Below are 22,811 nucleotides of genomic sequence, written 5' to 3'. Positions count from 1 at the left end.
TTTTATGCAGAGTAAACCCTCTTGCTTCACATATGCCTCTCTACTACTAGTACTACGGGTGACCAAATTCCGTCCAAAAAAAACGACCACATAACTGGTTTGCAGGATCAATGCGAGCTATCTAGTCTTTGGTAATATGGCACTTTTCCCTTTCTTTGCAGGTTGGATCGGTTATTTGCTTATTTGCCTGCTTGGATTGATTTTCATCGCATTTCTATGTTTTTGTCTTTACATAAAATATATTCATCTGAAATATGATCACATACCGGGACCACCAAGGGATAGGTGAGTCAGTATTATGTAACTTGAATATTTCTTTTAAAATGCTTTAGCTAAATGTTAGTTTCAACTATATTGAGAGACGACATAACGTATGAGATTTGTTGATAAGGAACTACAGTAGGTGAAAGTTGACCTCAACAGCCGTCATGGTCGCTGTTTCACCTGCCTTTTTCCTTTTCACAAGGTGAAGGTATCACTCATGCCATAACCTCCTTATTTGTCATTTATGGATTAATTCGTCTCTTGTTCTCCCCTAGTTTTTTATTTGGACATTTACCAACCATTCAGAGGGAGATGAGCAATGATCGAGTTGTCCACGACAAATTTCTGGAATGGTTTGTTGAATGCTATTGAGCAGCAGTGGACATACACACAAGCACTCACACACATACATTGAATCAGGTGTTGTTTATCCTGGGACAATAAATAGAGATATATTTTATCTTTGACAGGGCTGAGACATATGGACCGGTCTACCGTATCAACGGTATGCATGTTGTGATGTTGTGTGTGACCTGTCCTGATACCACCAAGGTAAACCTGAGAAATTACTGTAATTATAATCTCTGATTGACTGACTACGTAAACACCTGACCAAATAAGCAAGATTTTAGTTCTGGGTTAACCAAGATTAGGTTAATTATACATTTTACCATGTTAATTTCTGAAATTAAAGTGCTGTAAAATAACCCATTACCTCAATTCCCCATTCAAACCAAACTGACACTTTGCTTTGTCTCCACAGGAAGTCCTGATGTCACCTAAGTACCCCAAAGCCTCACTGGTCTACAAGCGTCTCTTCAACCTGTTTGGACAGAGGTGAATCCTCTGTATAATTAATGTTATCTAAATATACTTCCTACTACAATTTATTGTGTCAATGTTTTGGTTGGTACCAACTCTTTCAACACAATCCCTCCTAATGCTGGTTATCGCCTGCGTAGCCTACAGAGCATATAGACATTCAAACGGGACAACTTGGTCACTGGTCAGTTTATTCAGTCTTAGGGTAAATACTCTGTTGTCCTTCTTCTTCATAGGTTTTTGGGAAGTGGCCTGGTCACAGCACAGAATCATGATGAGTGGTACAAACAGCGAAGAATAATGGACCCTGCCTTCAGCAGTCTGTAAGTCACTTATCCATTTCACATGGTGTAATAATCCATTGATCAATCAACTCATTGATCACTGCATTGATGAATCCATCCAGCCATCCATCTGTTCATCCATCCATCATTGCTGTGTATTGTTAGGTACCTGCGGGGTCAGATGGGTGTGTTCAACGAGAGGGCAGAGAAGCTGATGGATAAACTGGCAGACATGGCTGACACCAACACAGCTGCCAACATGCACCACATGTTCAACTGTGTGACACTGGATGTCATCGCTAAGGTAACGGTCACTTCCTGTTCCCCTCAGATCCCCACACTGCACTTACACTTTATTCTCTCTGTTATAAAGCTACATTTGTTTGTATATCTGACAGTAAAATTGTCATAACAGGCAGTTTTTTGCTTATGACAACTGATAACACACTCATTACCTAAGCTATATACAATTTAGTCTAACCAAGCCAATGTGCTAGCTATAATTAGCATAACTAGAACCAGGAGTTTTACCTTATCATGTTGTAAGATGTTGTCAATCCTCTGTTTTTATATAATCTGTAGGTGGCGTTTGGAGTGGAGCTGGATCTGCTGAATGAGAGTGACTCTCCGTTTCCCAACGCTATAGAGATGTGTCTGAAGGGAATGGTCCACTATATCAGAGACTCCACCTTCCAGGTAAATAATGACATCAAGTATGTTAGTGATGCTTCTCGAGAATGATTGCTTATTGAATTTATCTATTTGAAATCCTACAGTTTCATCAGATAAAATCCTATTTCATAGGAAACAAATACAGTTAGAACAGTTTGTTCTAGTCTCTTGTTGCCGTCCTTCCAAGTAGGAAGCCTGTAAGATGTGGCTAAATGCACCATAATGCGTTTTACAGAGTCACAGTCCCTAGATGGGGTTTAAATAAATGGTCGGATGTCATATCTCTAAAGATCTAGGATTTTATTTTGAGCCCGTTTGCTACACAAGGAAAATTATCCTGCAGCAACAGGAAATGTGAATTATTATGTGGATAATAATTAATGGACATTGTTTGTAGGGGTTGATACATTTTACATCAGGGCATATCAAGTCTGACATTTTTAAGTGGAAATTACAAACTTTACAAGCCTCTTTAAACGTTCAATACACACATTTGCATTTCCTGCTGCGCAGGAAAATTCACATAATTGAAAAAGAGTAATCAAATTAAGATCCTACATATGTAGTTCTACCCAAAGAACAAGAAGTTCATCAACGAGGTGAAGAAGTCTTGTCAGCTGCTGCGTTCGACAGGCAGACAGTGGATCAACGAGAGGAAAATGGCCGTCCAAAACGGAGAGGACATTCCAAAAGACATCCTCACACAGATCCTCAAGACAGCTTGCAAAGGCATGTTGTAGTAGCCTGATCCTAGATCTGTTCGTGCCGTCTTGTGTTGAACAGTGGCAGGAGTTGGCAAGACGGCACAAACAGATCTGGGACCAGGCTAACATTGGAGACCTTTTACTTGTGACTCTGCATGTGACTTGCTAAAACAGTCCTTGCTAAAACAGTGATATTATTGATGAGGTTCAGTAGCACCAGGGCCAGGTTAATGCAGGGACTTACTGGGGCTTAAGCCCCTGGGCCTAGGCCCATGGGGGGCCCAAGAGGCAGCAAAAAAATTAAAATAAATGATATTTTCAACAAGAAAAGGGAAATATATACAGTATATATTATTCAGACCCCTTCACTTTTTCGACATTTTGTTACATTACAGCCTTATTCTAAAATTGATTAAATCGTTTTTTCCCCTCATCATCCTACACAAAATACCCCATAATGATGAAGCAAAAACAGGTTTTTAGAAATGTTTGCTAATTATAGAAAAAAAAAAATACATTTACGTAAGTATTCAGACCCTTTACTCAGTACTTTGTTGACGCACCTTTGGCAGCAATTACAGCATCATGTCTTCTTGGGTATGACGCTACATGCTTGGCACACCTGTATTTAGGGAGTTTCTCCCATTCTTCTTAGCAGATCCTCTCGATCTCTGTCAGGTTAGATGGGGAGCGTCGGTGCACAGCTATTTTCAGGTCTCTCCAGAGATGTTCGATCGGGTTCAAGTCTGGACTCTGGCTGGGCCTCTCAAGGACATTCAGAGACTTGTCCCGAAGCCACTCCTGCGTTGTCTTGGCTGTGTGCTTAGGGTCGTTATCCTGTTGGAAGGTGAACTTTCACCCCAGTCTGAGGTACTGAGTGCTCTGTATCAGGTTTTCATCAAGGATCTCTCTGTACTTTGCTCCGTTCATCTTTGCCTCGATCCTGACTAGTTTCCCAGTCCCTGCCGCTGAAAAACATGCTGCCTCCACCATGCTTCACCATAGGGATGGTGCCAGGTTTCCTCCAGACGTGAGACCTGGCATTCAGGCCAAATAGTCCAGTATTGGTTTCATCAGACCAGGGAATCTTGTTTCTCATGGTCTGAGAGTCTTTAGGTGCCTTTTGGAAAAATCCAAGCGGGCTGTCATGTGTCTTTTACTGAGGAGTGGCTTCTGTCTGGCCACTCTACCTTAAAGGCCTTATTGGTGGAGTGCTGCAGAGATGGTTGTCCTTCTGGAAGGTTCTCCCATCTCCACAGATTAAAAAATATATATATTTCACCTTTATTTAACCAGGTAGGCCAGTTGAGAAGAAGTTCTCATTTACAACTGCGATCTGGCCAAGATAAAGCAAAGCAGTGCGACAAAAAACAACAACACAGAGTTACACATGGGATAAACAAAAGTACAGTCAATAACAATAGAGAAATCTATATACAGTGTGTGCAAATGGAGTAAGGAGGTAAGGCAATAAATATGCCATGGTAGCGAAGTAATTACAATTTAGCAAATTAACACTGGAGTGATAGATGTGCAGATGATGATGTGCAAGTAAAAATACTGGTGCGCAAAAGAGCAAAAAAGTAAATAAAAACAATATGGGGATGAGGTAAGTAGTTGGATGGGCTATTTACAGATGGGCTGTGTACAGCTGCAGCGATCGGTGAGCTGCTCAGATAGCTGATGCTTAAAGTTAGTGAGGGAGATGTAAGTCTCCAACTTCAGTGATTTTTGCAAATCGTTCTAGTCATTGGCAGCAGAGAACTGGAAGGAAAGGCGGCCGAAGATGGTGTTGGCTTTGGGGTTGACCAGTGAGATATACCCACTGGAGCGCGTGTTACGGAAAGGTGTTGTTATGTTGACCAGTGAGCTGAGATAAGGCGGAGCTTTACCTAGCAAAGACTTATAGATGACCTGGAGCCAGAGGGTCTGGCGACTAATATGTAGCGAGGGCCAGCCGATTAGAGCATACAGGTCGCAGTGGTGGGTGGTACATGGGGCTTTGGTGACAAAACGGATGGCACTGTGAAAGACTGCATCCAATTTGCTGAGTAGAGTGTTGGAGGCTATTTTGTAAATGACATCGCCGAAGTCGAGGATCGGTCAGATAGTCAGTTTTACGAGGGTATGTTTGGCAGCATGAGTGAAGGAGACTTTGTTGCAAAATAGGAAGCCGATTCTAGATGTAATTTTGGATTGGAGATGCTTAATATGAGTCTGGAAGGAGAGTTTACAGTCTAGCTAGACACCTAGGTATTTGTAGTTGTCCACATATTCTAAGTCAGAACCGTCCAGAGTAGTGATGCTAGTCGGGCAGGCGGGTGCAGGCAGCGATTGGTTGAAGAGCACGCATTTAGTTTTGCTTGCATTTAAGAGCAGTTGGAGGCCACGGAAGGAGTGTTGTATGGCATTGAAGCTCGTTTGGAGGTTTGTTAACACAGTGTCCAAAGAAGGGCCAGATGTATACAGAATGGGGTTGTCTGTGTAGAGGTGGATCAAAGAATCAGAGAAGAGGTTAAACAGACTAGTAATAGGGGTTGCAACAATGGAGGCAGATAATTTTAGAAAGAGAGGGTCCAGATTGTCTAAGCCCAGCTGATTTGTACGGGTCCAGGTTTTGCAGGTCTTTCAGAACATCTGCTATCTGGATTTGGGTGAAGGAGAAGCTGCGGAGGCTTGGGCAAGTAGCTGCGGGGGGTGCTGAGCTGTTGGCCGGGGTTAGGGTAGCCAGGAGGAAATCATGGCCAGCCGTAGAGAAATGCTTATTGAAATTCTCAATTATCGTGGATTTATCGGTGGTGACAGTGTTTCCTAGCCTCAGTGCATTGGGCAGCTGGGAGGAGGTGCTCTTATTCTCCATGGACTTTACAGTCCCAGAACTTTTTTGAGTTAGAGCTGCAGGATGCAAATTTCTGTTTGAAAAAGCTAGCCTTTGCTTTCCTAACTGACTGTGTGTATTTGTTCCTGACTTTCCTGAAAAGTTGCATATCGCTGGGACTATTCGATGCTAGTGCAGTACGCCACAGGATGTTTTTGTGCTGGTCGAGGGCAGTCAGGTCTGGAGTGAACCAAGGGCTATATCTGTTATTAGTTCCCCCAAAAATTTAAGGGGCATGCTTATTTAAGATGGTGAGAAAATTACTTTTAAAGAACAACCAGGCATCCTCTACTAATGGGATGAGGTCAATATCCTTCCAGGATACCCGGGCCAGGTCGATTACAAAGGCCTGTTCGCAGAAGTGTTTTAGGGAGCGTTTGACAGTGATGAGGGGTGGTCATTTGACCGCGGACCCATAATGGATGCATGCAATGAGGCAGTGATCGCTGAGATCCTGATTGAAAACATCAGAGGTGTATTTGGAGGGCAAGTTGGTCAGGATAATATCTATGAGGGTGTCCATGTTTACGGATTTAGGGTTGTACCTGGTGGGTTCCTTGATAATTTGTGTGAGATTGAGGGCATCGAGCTTAGATTGTAGGACGGCCGGGGTGTTAAGCATATCCCAATTTAGGTCACCTAGCAGAACGAACTCTGAAGATAAATAGGGGGCAATCAACTCACATATGGTGTCCAGGGCATAGCTGGGAGCTGAGGGGGGGGGGCTATAGCAGGCGGCAACAGTGTGAGACTTATTTCTGGAGAGATACATTTTTAAAATTAGAAGCTCGAACTGTTTAGGCAAGTATGACAGAACTTTGCAGGCTATCTCTGCAGTAGATTGCAACTCCTCCCCCTTTGGCAGTTCTATCTCAACGGAAAATGTCTGTAGTTGGGGATGGAAGTCTCAGAATTTTTGGTGGCCTACCTAAGCCAGCATTCAGACACGGAAAGGACATCAGGGTTGGCGGAGTGTGCTAAAGCAGTGAGTAAAACAAACTTAGGGAGGAGGCTTCTGATGTTAACATGCATGAAACCAAGGCTTTTACGGTTACAGAAGTCAACAAATGAGAGCGCCTGAGGACACACAGGGCCTGTGTTAACCCCCACATCACCTGAGGAACAGAGGAGGAGTAGGATGAGGGTACGGCTAAAGGCTATCAAAACTGGTCATCTAGTGTGTTGGGGACAGAGAATAAAAAGAGCAAGATTTCTGGGCGTGGTAGAATACATTCAGGGCATAATGTACAGATAGGGGTATGGTGGGGTGCGGGTACAGTGGAGGTAAACCAAGGCATTGATTGACGATGAGAGAGGTTGCATCTCTGGAGGCACTAGTTATGCTAGGTGAGGTCACCGCATTTGTGGGAGGTGGGACAAAAGAGGTATCTGAGGCATGTTGAGTGGGACTAGGGGCTCCGCAGTAAAATAAAACAATGATATCTATCCTAAACAACAGTATACAAGGCATATTGACATTAGAGAGAGGCATAAAGCGAGGCATAAAGCAATCACAGGTGTTGATTGGGAGAGCTAGCTAAGACAACAACGGGTAAGACAACAACAGCTAATTAGCTAAGACATCAACAACAGGTAAAATGGCGATTAATGGGCAGAGAGGGTCGGTTAACTACACACAGGGCCTGAATTCGAGGCTGGGGCTGACAGATGAACAAAATAAACAAAATGGAGTACCGTAATTAATGAACAGTCCAGCGGGCATCAGCTATGTAGCCAGGTGATCATAGGGTCCAGTGAACAGCAATAGATGAAACAGGGAAGCCGTTAGGTAGTTGTTACTGTGCTAACAAGCGGGAGACATGGTGAACATAAAGATATCAAATCAAGTGTATTTGTCACGTGCGCCGAATACAACAGGATACAGTAAAATGCTTACTTACAGGCTCTAACCAATAGTGCAAAAAAAGTTATTAGGTGAACAATAGGTAGGTAAAGAAATAAAACAACAGTAAGAAGACAGTCTATATACAATAGTGAGGCTATAAAAGTAGCGAGGCTACATACAGACACCGGATAGTCAGGCTGATTGAGGTAGTATGTACATGTAGATATGGTTAAAGTGACTATGCATATATGATGAACAGAGAGTAGCAGTAGCGTAAAAGAGGGGTTGGCGGGTGGTGGATGGGACACAATGCAGATAGCCCGGTTAGCCAATGTGGGGGAGCACTGGATCGGTTGGCTCAATTGAGGTAGTATGTACATGAATGTATAGTTAAAGTGACTATGCATATATGATAAACAGAGAGTAGCAGCAGTGTAAAAAGAGGGGTTGGGGGGGCACACAATGCAAATAGTCCGGGTAGCCATTTGATTACCTGTTCAGGGGTCTTATGGCTTGGGGGTAAAAACTGTTGAGAAGCCTTTTTGTCCTAGACTTGGCACTCCGGTACCGCTTGCCATGCGGTAGTAGAGAGAACAGTCTATGACTGGGGTGGCTGAGGTCTTTGACAATTTTTAGGGCCTTCCTCTGACATCGCCTGGTGTAGAAGTCCTGGGTGGCAGGCAGCTTAGCCCCAGTGATGTACTGGGCCGTACGCACTACCCTCTGTAGTGCCTTGCAGTCAGAGGCTGAGCAATTGCCGTACCAGGCAGTGATGCAACCAGTCAGGATGCAGGCCGGGGCTAGCAGAACCGTCTTCACAGACGTCCGGCAAAGGCCCCGGCTGAGGGCACAACGGACGGAATTACATCGGCAGACCAGTCGTGATGGATCGGCGGGGCTCCGTGTCGACAAAGGGTCCAGGTAAATTGGCAAAAGAGGTATTGTCGCTGGAGTAGTTTCGTTTGCAAGCTAGATGAACTCAAGAGCGAAATTCAGAGTGACCATTGGGTTCTTGGTCACCTACCTGACCAAGGCCCTTTTCCCCCAATTGATCAGTTTGGCCGGGCGGCCAGCTCTAGGAAGAGTCTTGGTGGTTCCAAACTTCTTCCATTTAATAATGATGGAGCCGACTGTGTTCTTGGGGACATTCAATGCTGCAGAAATGTTTTGGACCCCTTCCCCAGATCTGTGCCACGACACAATCCTGTCTCAGAGCTCTATGGGCAATTCCTTCGACCTCATGGCTTGTTTTTTACTCTGACATGCACTGTCAACTGTGGGACCTTATATAGACAGTTGTGTGCCTTTCCAAATCATGTCCAATCAATTGAATGTACCACAGGTGGACTCCAATGAAGTTATAGAAACATCTCAAGGATGATCAATGGAAACAGGATGCATCTGAGCTCAATTCCGAGTCTAATAGCAAAGGGTCTGAATACTTATGTAAATATGCTATTTCTGTTTTTTATTTTTAATACATTTGTAAAATATTCAAAAAATCTGTTTTTGCTTTCTTTTCTTTTTACAATTTATATATAGAATAATAGTGAAGACATCAGAACTATGTAATAACACATATGGAATCATGTGAATACCAAAAAAGTGTCACCACCCTTTGCCTTGATGACAGCTTTGCAAGCTCTTAAAATTCTCTCAACCAGCTTCATTAAGTAGTGTCGTGGTGCTACGTAACACCAGAAAAAGATAGATGTGGAAAAGGATAGATGCCCACAAAGAACATTGGGAAACAGTTGTTGTGTCTGGACTATCTTGAAATGGGAATACTGTATATTATCAAATCAGTTCTCTAGGTTTAATTATTACGTGATTAAACGAATCATGTAAACATTAATTAACTAGGAAGTCGGGGCACCACGGAAAATGTTGAGATTTACAGAGTTATAATTTTCCGAATATAACTCTTCAGATATTTTAATATTTGATCGATTAGTCATTCTCATTAATATATTATTATTACCTCATCAGTTCTCATTACTGAATGTCGCAAACCCTTGGATATTTGCACAAACCCTAGCCTGAATCACCGATATACAAATTGGCTTAATTATCTACTAACTAATTAACTAACTAACTACATAATCACACAGAATTAAATAAACAAACAGTAGATATTGGTTACTGTCGTGGACGAATCAGAATTAGTTGGGTAACATAGATAATTAAGATGTTTTATTAGTATAATATGCTTATTTGAGGTACTTGTCATTAGAAAGTGTCCATTGGACTCTGGTGTCTTTTCAGTTGCATGTCTACCTTAGCTGGGGCTCAGACACTTGGGGCCCAGAGAGGGGAGAGGTCAGATTTGTCGTCATGGGAATGTGTCTTTACTTATTCTTAAACCATGTGAAGGGATGGCGTGATTAATGGGGAACCAATGACATGTCTCCACAATGTCTGTGAGCAAGTCACTCCCTCCTTTTCTTTATTGTGGGGAGGATTATGGCAGTAAATGGACCCTTGTATGTCCTCTCTTAGATCTCGCACTTATCCTGTGATAATATATGGCCTAGAGGCTCACTCCCCAGTGAGCCTGTCCAGGAGTAGGGTCAAGAGGGGGTTTGCTTGAGATGGGAGTATCTAGAGTTGACAATTGATATATGCCATTGGATGAAATGGTGTTTTTGTTCTAAACCGTACCAGGGAGGGACGGTTCTAAGGAGACCAGATACTGGTCTATATAATGAACCCTGTTGACATAGCAGTTACTGTCTGCTGTGTTTTATGGATATCTGTCATACAAAACGTAACCTTTGTGAACTGTTACTAAGTATCTGTGGTTTGTCAATGTATGTTGAAGGGGGTGTATCGTTGCTATAAAAGATCCCTGTAGCCATTGTGTAATCACCTTCCGGTTCATTCGAGAGAGTGCATTATTGAAGGTCAAGTACTTTTGCAAAAGTATCTTAAGTATTAAAGATGTAGTTTAACTCGGACTGGTGTGTTTGTAACTTCTCATTTGGTAATGCAGAAATTAGACACCACATAACTAACTAACGAAGTGCGCTGAGAGTCGGGAAGCAAGTTCAGGGAGTGAGTGTTTTAATAAATAAACACATCATACAAAATAAGAAACACAAACAACTCACAGACATGACACAGGAACAGAAACAATTAGGCCTGGGGAAGGAACCAAAGGGACTGACATATATAGGGCAGGTAATCAAGGAGGGGATGGAGTCCAGGTGAGTGTCATAATGTGCTGATGAGCATAACGATGGTGACAGGTGTGCGCCATAACATGCAGCCTAGTGACCTAGAGGCCGGAGAGGGAGCACATGTGACACTAACAATGATAGAAAAGTCCCTAGTGGGCTAAGCTGATATGACAGCTTGCTATACAGAGGAAAGAGGTGGGGCAGATAAAGAGCGGGAAAGACGAGATGGATTACACACACAGTTGATAATTATAATAATTGAAATGCTAATCCTTTGCACATGAACAGCCGCTCATTTGAGAATAATTGCAATGTATATATTTACGTCCGTATGTCGCTGTTGTCTTTGTTGGAATCCGGTCCGTCTGCTGGAGAGTCAATCGACAGAAAGTCTCTGGTTGTGTTCATAATGGATACGTCAGGCGTACCCATGGTTGTCGCATATAATCGATGTTTTGGCGGTTGTCGGTATTCTCATTCTAGACTTACAGAATTTCTAGCTGCAGACTAGTAATCATATGTCTAAGATTTGCTCTTATTCTGTAGTGATCGATAGTCTCAGAGTTTAGCCATTTCCAGCCGTGTAGCCAAAGCAACAGCTGTATGGTCTAATGGTCTATAGAATTGGAACCATTCCAACGTGGGGACTCTGTCCTGGCGTTCTCTGACTTAATGTATATTTTGTAGGAAGTGGAATTTATACTCTGTGGAAAAAAGGGGTGGTTCTATGACGCCTGATGTAATGTCTGGGCTCACGGGGGTGTGGCCACTGGCTAGTTAAAACTTAATAGCTAAACAACTATCTCTTTCAGAAGGCCAACACGACATTACATCTTCTGACAAATAGTTTCATATTCAATCATATATTTTACACAACATTCAGGTAGAAAATTAATAACTGAGAAATGTATACTTCCAAAGCTACTGTTATTCTGTGCTACCGTCCTTCCTAATGTCACAAAATAAAACAACTTTGACAGGATTGTTCTTTAAATACCCACGGACCATTCCCACATTCTCAAAAATATAAATATTGTTTAATCCTCCAATTTTGGGGAATAGGAGTTGAACAAAGAGATGCTCTTTGTTCCATAGGTTTATGTCCCATTTCTTTCTGCATGACCAGGAATGTAGGACCTGTTGTAAAGTCATAAAACTTGTGGTGTGAGAGAGGGGGGAGCCACGATATACACCCCAAAGGGCCATGTCGTGACAGTAGTCACCTGGAATGCATTTCTATTAACAGGTTTGCTTTGTTAATTTGTGTTGTGACAAGGTAGGGGTGGTATACAGAAGATAGCCATGTTTGGTAAAAGACCAAGTCCATATTATGGCAAGATCAGCTCAAATAAGCATAGAGAAATGACAGTTCATCATTACTTTAAGAAATGAAGGTCAGTGGACCGGTGGAAATCTGTCCTTTGGTCTGATGAGTCCAAATTTGAGATTTTTTTGGTTCCAACTGCCGTGACTTTGTGAAACGCAGATGAAGAAAATTGCTAATCTTCGCATGTGTGGTTCCCACCGTGAAGCATGGAGGAGGAGGTGTGATGGTGCTTTGCTTATGACACTGTCTGTGATTTATTTAGAATTCAAGGCACACTTAACCAGCATGGCTACCACAGCATTCTGCAGCGATACGCCATCCCATCTGGTTTGCGCTTAGTGGGACTATCATTTGTTTTTCAATAGGACAATGACCCAAAACACACCTGGCTGTGTAAGGGCTATTTGACCAAGAAGGAGAGTAATGGAGTGCTGCATCAGATGATCTGGCCTACAAAATCACCCGACCTCAATCCAACTGAGATGGATTGGGATGAGTTGGACCGCAGAGTGAAGGAAAAGCAGCCAACAAGTGCTCAGCATATGTGGGAACTCCTTCAAGACTGTTGGAAAATCATTCCTCATGAAGCTGGTTGAGAGAATGCCAAGAGTGTGCAAAGCTTCATAAAGGCAAAGGGTGGCTATTTTGAAGAATCTAAAATATTACATGTATTTTGATTTGTTTATTAACACTATTTTGGTTACTACATGATTCCATATGTGTTATTTCATACTTTTGATGTCTTCACTATTATTATTCCGTAAAAATAAAGAAAAACCCTTGAATGAGTAGTTGTGTCCAATCTTTTTACTGGTACTGTATCTATTATAGATTTAAAAAAAAAATTTATACTGAAACTGCCAACCACATGAGGATTCAGGAGCTCTCAATGAGTATAGACAGCCTGCTGCTGCCTGCTGCCGCTCTGTTAATCGTCAGATGGAGGGAGGAGAGGAGAGGAGGTGGGGGGGGGGGGGGGTCCTGCCTTGATTGGATAACTGATTAATACAAAAAAATAAACTGCAAGCCTAAGCCCATACATAAGGCAAATAAAAAAACAAAAAAAATAACGTTATTTTTAAAATATATTTAAAATATATTTTTGGATCCAACCACAGGATCCCGCTTTCAATGTTCAAAATACACCAGCATAATTTAGCCGCAGAGGATCAATAGTTTAAAAACAATTGATTTGGGTTACATTTTTATCACAAGCACATACAAGAAATTGCCAAAATAAAGGAAACACCAATGTAGTGTCTTAAAAGTGTATTTGGCACGGGGCCTATAAGTTCTTAATCGGGCCCTGAGTAGCACTATTGTCTCAATGCTGTAAACTGATATATTTCCATAATTTCAGAGGAAAACATAGCAAACGATGATGAGGAGCTTATGCTGGACAACTTTGTGACGTTCTTCATTGCGGGTACGTCTCCCTGAAACAAGCGCTATTCTTTCTTTTATTCCATCTTAGTAATATAGTTTTTCCCGCACAGTTGAAGTTTGAAGAAACAAAAGTGACAGTGCTTTTGTTGTTTTAATCTTGACAGGGCAAGAGACAACAGCCAATCAACTAGCTTTTGCCGTCATGGAACTGGGAAGGCTGCCAGAGATATTGACGAAGTAGGTATCACGCCCTGAACTTTTTCACCTGTCCTTGTGATTGTCTCCACCCCTCCAGGTGTCGCTTATTTTCCCCAGTGTATTTATCCTTGTGTTTCCTGTCTCTCCATGCTAGTTTGTACTATCAAGGCACAAGGCGAGACCAAAATGCAGACACAGGAGGCAGATGGTTGCAGTCTTACAATGTTAATTTATCCAAAGGGGTAGGCAAGAGAATGGTCCAGGAGGTACAGAGTGGCAGACAGGCTCGTGGTCAGGCAGGCGGGTACAATGTCCAAAAACAGGAAAGGGTCAAAACCGGGAGGACTAGAAAAAGGACAATGCAAAAAGCAGGAGAACGGGAAAAACACTGGTTGACTTGGAAACATACAAGAAGAACTGGCACAGAGAGACAGGAAACACAGGGATAAATACACTGGGGAAAATAAGCGACACCTGGAGGGGGTGGAGACAATCCCAAGTACAGGTGAAACAGATCAGGGAGTGACAGTTACCCCCAGGGACGCCACTTGGCGGTGGAAATCGGCGATGAGGGCCGGGTCCAAGATGTCTTTAGCAGGAACCCAGCACCTCTCCTCCGGGCCATAACCCTCCCAGTCAACCAGGTACTGGAAACCCCTGCCCCGTGGTCGAACCTTCAGGAGGTGTCTCACCGTATACGCTGGCTGGCCACCAATAACCCAGGGGGGAGGGATGGGCCTGGAGACAGAAGAGAAAGGACAGTGAGACACAGGCTTAATCCTAGACACATGGAAGGTAGGATGAATACGGAGGGTACGGGGTAACACAAGACGGACAGCAGTGGAACTCAGGAGATAGGAAAAGGACCAATGAACTGGGGAGACAGCTTGCGGCACTCTACCTGAAGGGGCAGATCCCGAGTGGAAAGCCATACCCTCTGCCCAATACGGTAGCTGGGAGCTGGGGTCCGGCGGCGGTCCGCTTGTCGACAATACCTGGAGTTGGTCTTGAGAATAGCCGCCCTGGCTCTTCTCCGGGTACGTCGACAGTGGCGGACAAACATCTGAGCCGAGGGTACGCTGACCTCCTGCTCTTGTTCAGGGAAGAGTGGAGGCTGATACCCCATGGAGCACTCAAAAGGGGAGAGTCCCATGGCAGAACTGGGAAGAGTGTTCCGGGCATTCTCCACCCAGACCAGTTGACGGCTTCAAGTAGTGGGGTTAGTTGAGACCAGGCACCTTAAGGTGGTCCCCAGGTCTTGGTTGGCTTGCTCCGGCTGACCGTTAGTTTGGGGATGGAATCTGGATGACAGGCTGGCCAACGACCCAATAAGTGTGCAGAATGCCTTCCAAGACTGAGACGAGATCTGAGGACCCCAATCGGAGAGACCATGTCTACCGGGAGTCCATGGACCCGAAAGACATGCTGCACCACAAGCTGAGCCGTCTCCTTGGCAGAAGGTAGTTTGGGGAGAAGGATGAAATGGGCGGCCTTGGAGAACCGGTCGACTACCGTTAGAATGACAGTGTTGCCATCAGACGGAGGGAGCCCAGTGACAAAGTCCAGAGATATGAGACCAGGGATGATGAGGAACCGGTATTGGCTGCAGGAGGCCAGAAGGAGCTTTCACAAACAATTGGTTCTCCAGGAGGCGCTGAAGGACCTGTCTGACATGGAGAGCTCGGGTGACTTCGACTCCTCTCGGAAGAGCTGCCTTCGGAAACTTCCGGATTCCATAGGAGGTGAACATATAGGGTGCACGAGTGTGCCCAAGACCAGACCTCCTCTCACTCTTGCGTTCCCTTAGGTGTCCATCAATTTTACTGGTTAAGGCGATAAGAGAGTCGAGGTCCACCGGCATTTCCTGAGCAGCTAGCTCATCCTTTACCTCCTCCGATAATTAGTGCAGAAAAGTATCGAAAAGAGTCTCCAGATTCCAGGCACTCTCGGTGGCCAACGTGCGAAGGTCCACCGCGTAGTCCGCCACACTACGGGAGTTTTGACGTAAGTCAAGCAGTTTGCTGGCCACCTTTCTCCCGGATACCGGAGACTCAAACTTCTCACCTCTGCCATGAATTCCTCCAAATGACCGCAAATGGCAGATTGTTGTTCCCAAACTGCTGTAGCCCGGGAGAGCGCCCTTCCCGACATTAGCGTAATTATATGCGCTATTTTCAATCGGTCTGAAGAAAACGAAGATGGCTGTAGCTCAAAAATAAGCCAGCACTGAGAAAGAAAACCCCGGCAGGTACCAGGATTCCCCGAATATCGCTCTGGAGGAGATAAGCGGGGTTCACGGGGAGTTGGAATAGGCTGTACAATCTCACCACAGATAGGGAAAAAAATGACTGGGTGATTGGGGTTTTTCATAGGTGGCAGACAGTCTGAGCTAACTCCCTGATTTGCTCCATAATAGCCTTTAACCCATGGTCGTGACTTTCCGTCAAGGAACTGAGCCCTTCCAAAAGGCCCTGTAGCAACTCATGATGTCTCCCAATGGTGGCTCCCTGCAGGGAGACAGCTTGGCAGAGCTGATCCATGTCTGCTGGGTCTGTCATGGCCAGTTCATACTATCAAGGCACAAGGAAAGACCCAAATGCAGACACAGGAGGCAGATGGTTGGAGTCTTACAATGTTTATTAATCCAAAGGGGTAGGCAAGAGAATGGTCATGGACAGGCAAAAGGTCAAAACCAGATCAGAGCCCAGGAGGCACAGAGTGGCAGACAGGCTCGTGGTCAATGCAGGCGAATGGTCAGGCAGGCGGGTACAAAGTCCAGAAAAAGCCAAGGGTCAAATCCGGGAGGACTAGATAAAGGAGAATGCAAAAAGCAGGAGAACGGTAAAAACGCTGGTTGACTTGGAAACATACAAGACGAACTGGCACAGAGAGACAGGAAACACAGGGATAAATACACTGGGGAAAACAAGCGACCCCTGGAGGGGGTGGAGACAATCACAAGGACAGGTGGAACAGATCAGGGCGTGACAGTAGGACTTGTTTTCATAATTTATATTTTGGTTATTGATCATTTCTGTAATAAAAACAGGTTGGTTGAGTTTGTGAGTGTCTCTGACCTCTCCAGGGTGAGGCAGGAAGTGGATGATGTCCTCGGGATGAAACAGGAAATCAACTTCGACGACCTGGGGAAAATGACCTACCTGTCTCAGGTAAATGATCTACCTGTCCCATGTCTGTTTTGTGTTGTCTTGTCATTACTAGTATACTATTTCATACTATACAAAAAAAAATACTGCAAAGTTGCTTAGGAGCAAGAAGCAGAGTTGCCATTTCTGTCGGTGCCATCTCAACTATACTTGTACAATATTAACAACAGTTAACTGTGTGACCAACTGGATGTAAACCTGGTTCGTCTGAATGCTACAAGACTGTATTAGCCGGCTGAGCTAAAGCCTATTACATCCCACTGGGCAACAACTGGTTCAGTCAACATTGTTTCCACGTCATTTCAACTAAAAAACATCTATGCGATGATGTTGAATCAACGTGGAAAACTGATTTGATTTGCAAAAAGACATAAGGCCATTTCGTCTTTTTGCACCCAACTTTTAACCTAAATCCAATGACATGGTGAAATGTTTTGTTGATTTCAAGTTGAATTTACGTTTACAACTAAATCAAATGTAAATCAAAACTAGATGTTGAATTGACGTCTGTGCCCAGTGTGATTTAGCTCAGGGAGCTAACGCAAGTGTTCAAGTCTCAGGTCAGGTAACTCTTCACATGGTTAATTAATCAGCATGGTGTGTTTGATTCATATCATCTCCCCACGTTAGGTTTTGAAGGAGACTCTAAGGTTGTACCCTACAGCACCAGGCACTTCTCGCTTCATCCCCAACGACATCGTCATCAACGGCATCCCCATCCCAGCGGGAGTCTCATGCGTCGTGAGTAGTCACCTCAAAAACAATGTGGATGAGTGATGCGTGTTGTTGTATGATAATATCTCTAAGTTTAGTTGTGGTGTTAACATGTGATACGCTGTGGTACCTCAATGTAGTAAAGGAATGAAGTAGCCTTGTCTAAGCCAGTATGGCTCATACCTCAATGTAGTAAAGGAATGAAGTAGCCTTGTCTAAGCCAGTATGGCTCATACCTCAATGTAGTAAAGGAATGAAGTAGCCTTGTCTAAGCCAGTATGGCTCATACCTCAATGTAGTAAAGGAATGAAGTAGCCTTGTCTAAGCCAGTATGGCTCATACCTCAATGTAGTAAAGGAATGAAGTAGCCTTGTCTAAGCCAGTATGGCTCATACCTCAATGTAGTAAAGGAATGAAGTAGCCTTGTCTAAGCCAGTATGGCTCATACCTCAATGTAGTAAAGGAATGAAGTAGCCTTGTCTAAGCCAGTATGGCTCATACCTCAATGTAGTAAAGGAATGAAGTAACCTTGTCTAAGCCAGTATGGCTCATACCTCAATGTAGTAAAGGAATGAAGTAGCCTTGTCTAAGCCAGTATGGCTCATACCTCAATGTAGTAAAGGAATGAAGTAGCCTTGTCTAAGCCAGTATGGCTCATACCTCAATGTAGTAAAGGAATGAAGTAGCCTTGTCTAAGCCAGTATGGCTCATACCTCAATGTAGTAAAGGAATGAAGTAGCCTTGTCTAAGCCAGTATGGCTCATGCCTTGACTTTTTTTCTGTTACAAAAATAGAATGTCTCAAAACACCAAGCTTGTGTAATGAAACTATGACAGGTAGTGCACCTAAGCTGAGATCTGTGTGTTTGAATGTAAAATGTTAATACACAGAATGTGTTTTAAAACAGAAGTGTAGGAACTCTGAAACACCCAGAGTGGTTTTTCAACTTGAATATTGGTGTGTGAAAACACTTTTTGGGGTTTCATGTGAATGGCAGCATCAAAACTCAAAAATGTTTTTTTTTTCTCATACAATCAATGGTTTAGAAATACAAATGGTTTATAGCCTAAATATTGATTGATGATAAGGGCCTATGGATAGTTTTTTTGTGGAATTCCACCTCTATTCTTTTAATGCTTTATTTAGACAGGTTAGAAACAGGAGGGGCAGTAACATGGCACATTTTGCACTCCAGAAAGGAGTGCTTGAGGCATCACTACAGACCCGGGTTTGATCCCGGGCTGTGTCGCAGCTGGCTGTGACCGGGAGACCCATGAGGCAGCACACAATTGGCCCAGCGTCGTCGGGAGGGTTTGGCCGGATGGGATGTTCTTGTCCCATCGCGCTCTAGCGACTACTGTGGCTGGCTGGGCGCATGCACGCTGACCCGGTCGCCAGTTGTATGGTGTTTCCTCCGACACGTTGGTGCGGTTTGCTTCCGGGTTAAGCAAGCAGTGTGTCAAGAAGCAGTGCGGCTTGGCAGGGTCATGTTTCGGAGGACTGATGGGTCTCGACCTTCGCCTCTCCCGAGTTCGTACAGGAGTTGCAGCGATGGGACAAGACCGTAACTACCAATTAGGGAGAAAAGGGGTGTAAAAAGTTAATAATAAATAAAAATACATGGTACATTTAGTTGAAATTTTACCCACTCGGCCAATCGCGTAGCCTAGTGGTTAGAGTGTTGGACTAGTAACTGAAAGGTTGCAAGTTCAAATCCCCGAGCTGACAAGGTATAAGTCTGTCGTTCTGCCCCTGAACAAGGCAGTTAACCCACTGTTCCTAGGCTGTCATTGAAAATAAGAATTTGTTCTTAACTGACTTGCCTAGTTAAATAAAGGTTAAATAAATAAAACACTAATTATCCTGGGCTGAATTGAAATTGAATCTAAGAAACCAACATATATTTAGTTAAAATGAACGCAAGTCGTGTTGAGCCTGTGGTCTAGAGGTAACACACCTGGTTTAGACAGGTCACCCCTTGCCCACTGTAGACCAGCGTTCAATTCCCCAACCCTTCAATCTGTTTCTCCCACCTGTCTGTATCCCCTCTGTCGTTTCAGAACTGTCTCAATAAAATAAAAATACCAGCAAATGTATGCAAGTTATTTCAAGGATTGGTTCATTTCATTTTACCAAATTAATGTAAATCCAATTTAATGAACAATTAATCCACCTGGATTATTTACATTGATCCCCCCCCTTTGTTTTTACACTGCTACTTGCTGTTTACTATCTATGCATAGTCACTTAGAAATTACCTTGACTAACTTGTATCCCCGCACATTGACTCAGTAGCCTGTATATAGCCTCGTTATTGTTATGTACATTTATTGTGTTACTTTTAGATTGATTTGATTAATTTTACTTTAGTTTATTTAGTAAATAAGTCTATTTCTTAACTGTATTGTTGGTTAAGGGCTTGTAAGTAAGCATTTCACGGTAAGGACTTGTTGTATTCGGCGCATGTGACAAATTTGATTTGATTTAAGATGTTACTCAACATGTAATCATCTTTTATGAGGATAACCAAAGTGAGAGACAATAGATTGATTGAACTCATTGGTTTTAATCACCTTTCAGTTATCTTGACGCATGACTCTGTTTTTAGAGGATTGTGGGTAATTTAACGTTTTTAGACTATGATTCTTTCACACAATGTTGTTTACATGTTTGAAGAAAGAAGCCTATATTTCTAGATTGGAATTAAGCAGTTTGTTGTGTAATGGATCATGATGAGCGGATATCAAAACTGTCAGGCAATTTGACGTTCAGTGAGGACAGCACCCATTCCCACATTCATGCGTTTCAGTGGAAGAGGCAACTGCAGAGTCCTCGGTTCTTGCAGTTCAACCTCCAGTTACTGCTGGTGGTTTGAACACTGTGCTTGACAATGCCTGCCAAAATGGTATACAGTATTATGGTAAATGATCAAATACATAACAAATGTTTAACATTAAGACACCAGATAAAGGGATCTAATTCTGCACTAGACAGAACCTTTTCGTTAGTGCTCCCAGTCCCTGGCAAGGTGTTGCACAATATTTGATTTGGTGCTGTTACAACACACCATGTAATGTTTCAAAACATCTCAGGATGATGTGTTTAAATACTCCAGCAAAGATATGGTTTTGTCTCCTTCAAGTTGGTGGCAGCTCAGTTGCCACTAGTTTAGGTGTTACAATTCCCTTCATTTTAACAGTGTAGTCAACACCTCAGAAATCATTTTATTTCATAAACTCTTAAATCTTTTGTTTGCCCTTATCTTGTCTGTTTACAGTTCAATTCGTATGTCTGTGGAAGGTTGGATAAGTTCTTTGAGGACCCGCTGACGTTTGACCCAGAGAGGTTCCATCCAGACGCTGCCAAGTATGTCACACGATATGTTTTTATTGTTTTATTGTTTCTTTACAACATTTGAATTGATTAAAGCAGAACTGAACTCGAGAATCAACTTCTCTCGTTGAAAACGGCATATGTGACATCGATATTAGTCAGAAACATTTCTTCCAGTGCCAAAATTGGTAGGTTAATTTAAGTCTGTATCGTCCAAAAAATTAGTTTTGTGAGATTTGTGTACAAGAGTTCATCATTACTTACATGGGGGTTGGGTTTTGATTTCGCCCACTAACACGGGATAAACAGCTCCGGTGAGTGTGCTCTATCCAATGGTACGGCACAACACACAGACAGTGAGACAGACCTGCCCAGCAGCGCAGATCGGACTTTGTTTACATAAGACAACAAGTTATGCATTTTATACGGCACCAAACAACTTAGCTAGATGTAAAATTGCGCGACTAAAACCTTGTCGACAAAAATGCCCTAATTAATAACATCTTTCTTGAGTTATCTTAGATTCATTCTGACTATTTTGAGGATACACCCCCCTAATTTCTCTTAATGAGCAACAGAAAAACACATTTGGAATCTGTGTGTTCAGTCACTCTTTAAGAGCTAACAGACATGTTGTGTTTGTTTCTGTCCTGAAGACCCTATTACTGCTACTACCCCTTCGCCCTGGGACCACGCTCATGTCTGGGACAGAGCTTCGCACAGGTGAGCAGACTGTCCATATGAAATACATTGAAACAACTTTATTTGGGAGTGTTCTCTGCTGATCCTATTATCCATCCTAGTTAGATTACTCCTGGACTTCTGCCTCCAATATAGACTTTTTTTATTTTTATAGTTGAGCACACCAGATTTGTCATCCTTTAAACAGATCTGTTGTTCACAGATGGAGGCCAAGGTAGTGATGGCCAAGCTGCTCCAGAGGTTTGACTTCAGCCTGCTGCCTGGCCAGTCCTTTGACATCCTGGACACTGGGTCTTTGAGACCAAAGAGTGGAGTGGTGTGTAACATCAGACACAGAGGACAGACACCCGCAGCCTGACCTGACTGGGACCTGAACATGACTAGCACTTCTCTATAACTTGTCTTATTCCTTCTACTTCCTAGTGGAGCAAATTACCTCTTTCTTATTCAAATATCTAGCTATTTTTAATGAAAATGGATTTTGAACAATTATGTATATTTTTTTGTATCAATGGTGAAATAATATAATCAAGCAATAAGGCCCGACGGGGTGTGGTATATGGCTAATATACCACGGCTAAGGGCCGTTCTTATTCACAACACGGAGTGCGTGGATACAGCCCTTAGCCGTGGTATATTGGCCATATATCACAAATCCCTGAGGTGCCTTATTGTTATTATAAACTGGTTACCAACGTAATTAGAGCAGTAAAAATAAATGTTTTGTAAATACTCGTGGTATATTGTATGATATACCACAGCTTTCAGCCAATCAGCATAAGGGCTCAAACCACCCAGTTTATAATATCTTAAATATAATGGGTCTATGTGATGAAGAGAGTTACTAGGACAGACTTGACATAGGAGTGTTTGTATTTTTGGACTGATTCCTTGTTGCTTAATACACCCTTATCATGTTGTTACTCTGCAGTAGACCATTTATCACATAATATAAAGGTTACTATGCAGTATACCATTTATCACATAATATGAAGAGATTTATAAAGTATATATTAACTTATTTGATGAACTTCCTAACCAACAGTGCATCTGTTGGAGTGAATTTACTATATTTTAATAAAGTAATTGACCAAACATCACTGAGCTCCAGAAGGTTAGAATACTTTTGTCCACACTGTGAACTTGCAGACAAACCAAGAACATTTATTTTCATATTTTGAATCTTTCTTGTATACACCCATATTTATTTAACTAGGCAAGTCAGTTAAGAACAAATTCTTATTTTCAGTGACAGCCTAGGAACAGTGGGTTAACTGCCTTGTTTTAGGGCAGAATGACTGATTTTTACCTTGTCAGCTCAGGGATTCGATCTTG

General features: G+C 42.9%; 1 protein-coding gene across 3 annotated transcripts; it reads left to right on the top strand.

The window, feature by feature from the left end:
• On the top strand, nt 1–22,580 carry LOC106571110 (cholesterol 24-hydroxylase). 3 transcript variants are annotated; one of them, XR_014380593.1, is made up of 16 exons: nt 1–285; nt 540–617; nt 735–816; nt 1,028–1,101; nt 1,323–1,409; nt 1,536–1,674; nt 1,953–2,066; nt 2,609–2,771; nt 13,337–13,402; nt 13,527–13,599; nt 16,646–16,730; nt 17,358–17,468; nt 20,719–20,807; nt 21,431–21,497; nt 21,679–22,026; nt 22,104–22,580. XR_014380593.1 is itself a non-coding variant. In XM_045695573.2 (15 exons), the coding sequence occupies exons 1-15, from the start codon at nt 137–139 to the stop codon at nt 21,832–21,834; spliced, it is 1,521 nt and encodes a 506-aa protein (XP_045551529.2). In that variant the 5' UTR covers nt 1–136; the 3' UTR covers nt 21,835–22,580. The 3 variants fall into 3 exon arrangements, 2 of the variants coding, with proteins under 2 accessions (XP_045551529.2, XP_013999264.3); XM_045695573.2 differs by having other exon boundaries at nt 2,621–2,771; nt 21,679–22,580; XM_014143789.3 differs by having other exon boundaries at nt 21,679–22,580.
• Nucleotides 22,581–22,811: the final 231 nt, after the last annotated feature.

The sequence above is a fragment of the Salmo salar genome, chromosome 15 (assembly GCF_965601325.2).
Source record: "Salmo salar chromosome 15, fSalSal1, whole genome shotgun sequence".
NCBI classification, from domain to species: Eukaryota; Metazoa; Chordata; class Actinopteri; order Salmoniformes; family Salmonidae; genus Salmo; species Salmo salar.
The sequence above is the reverse complement of the archived record's forward strand: the minus strand, read 5'-3'. Positions and strand labels throughout refer to the sequence as shown.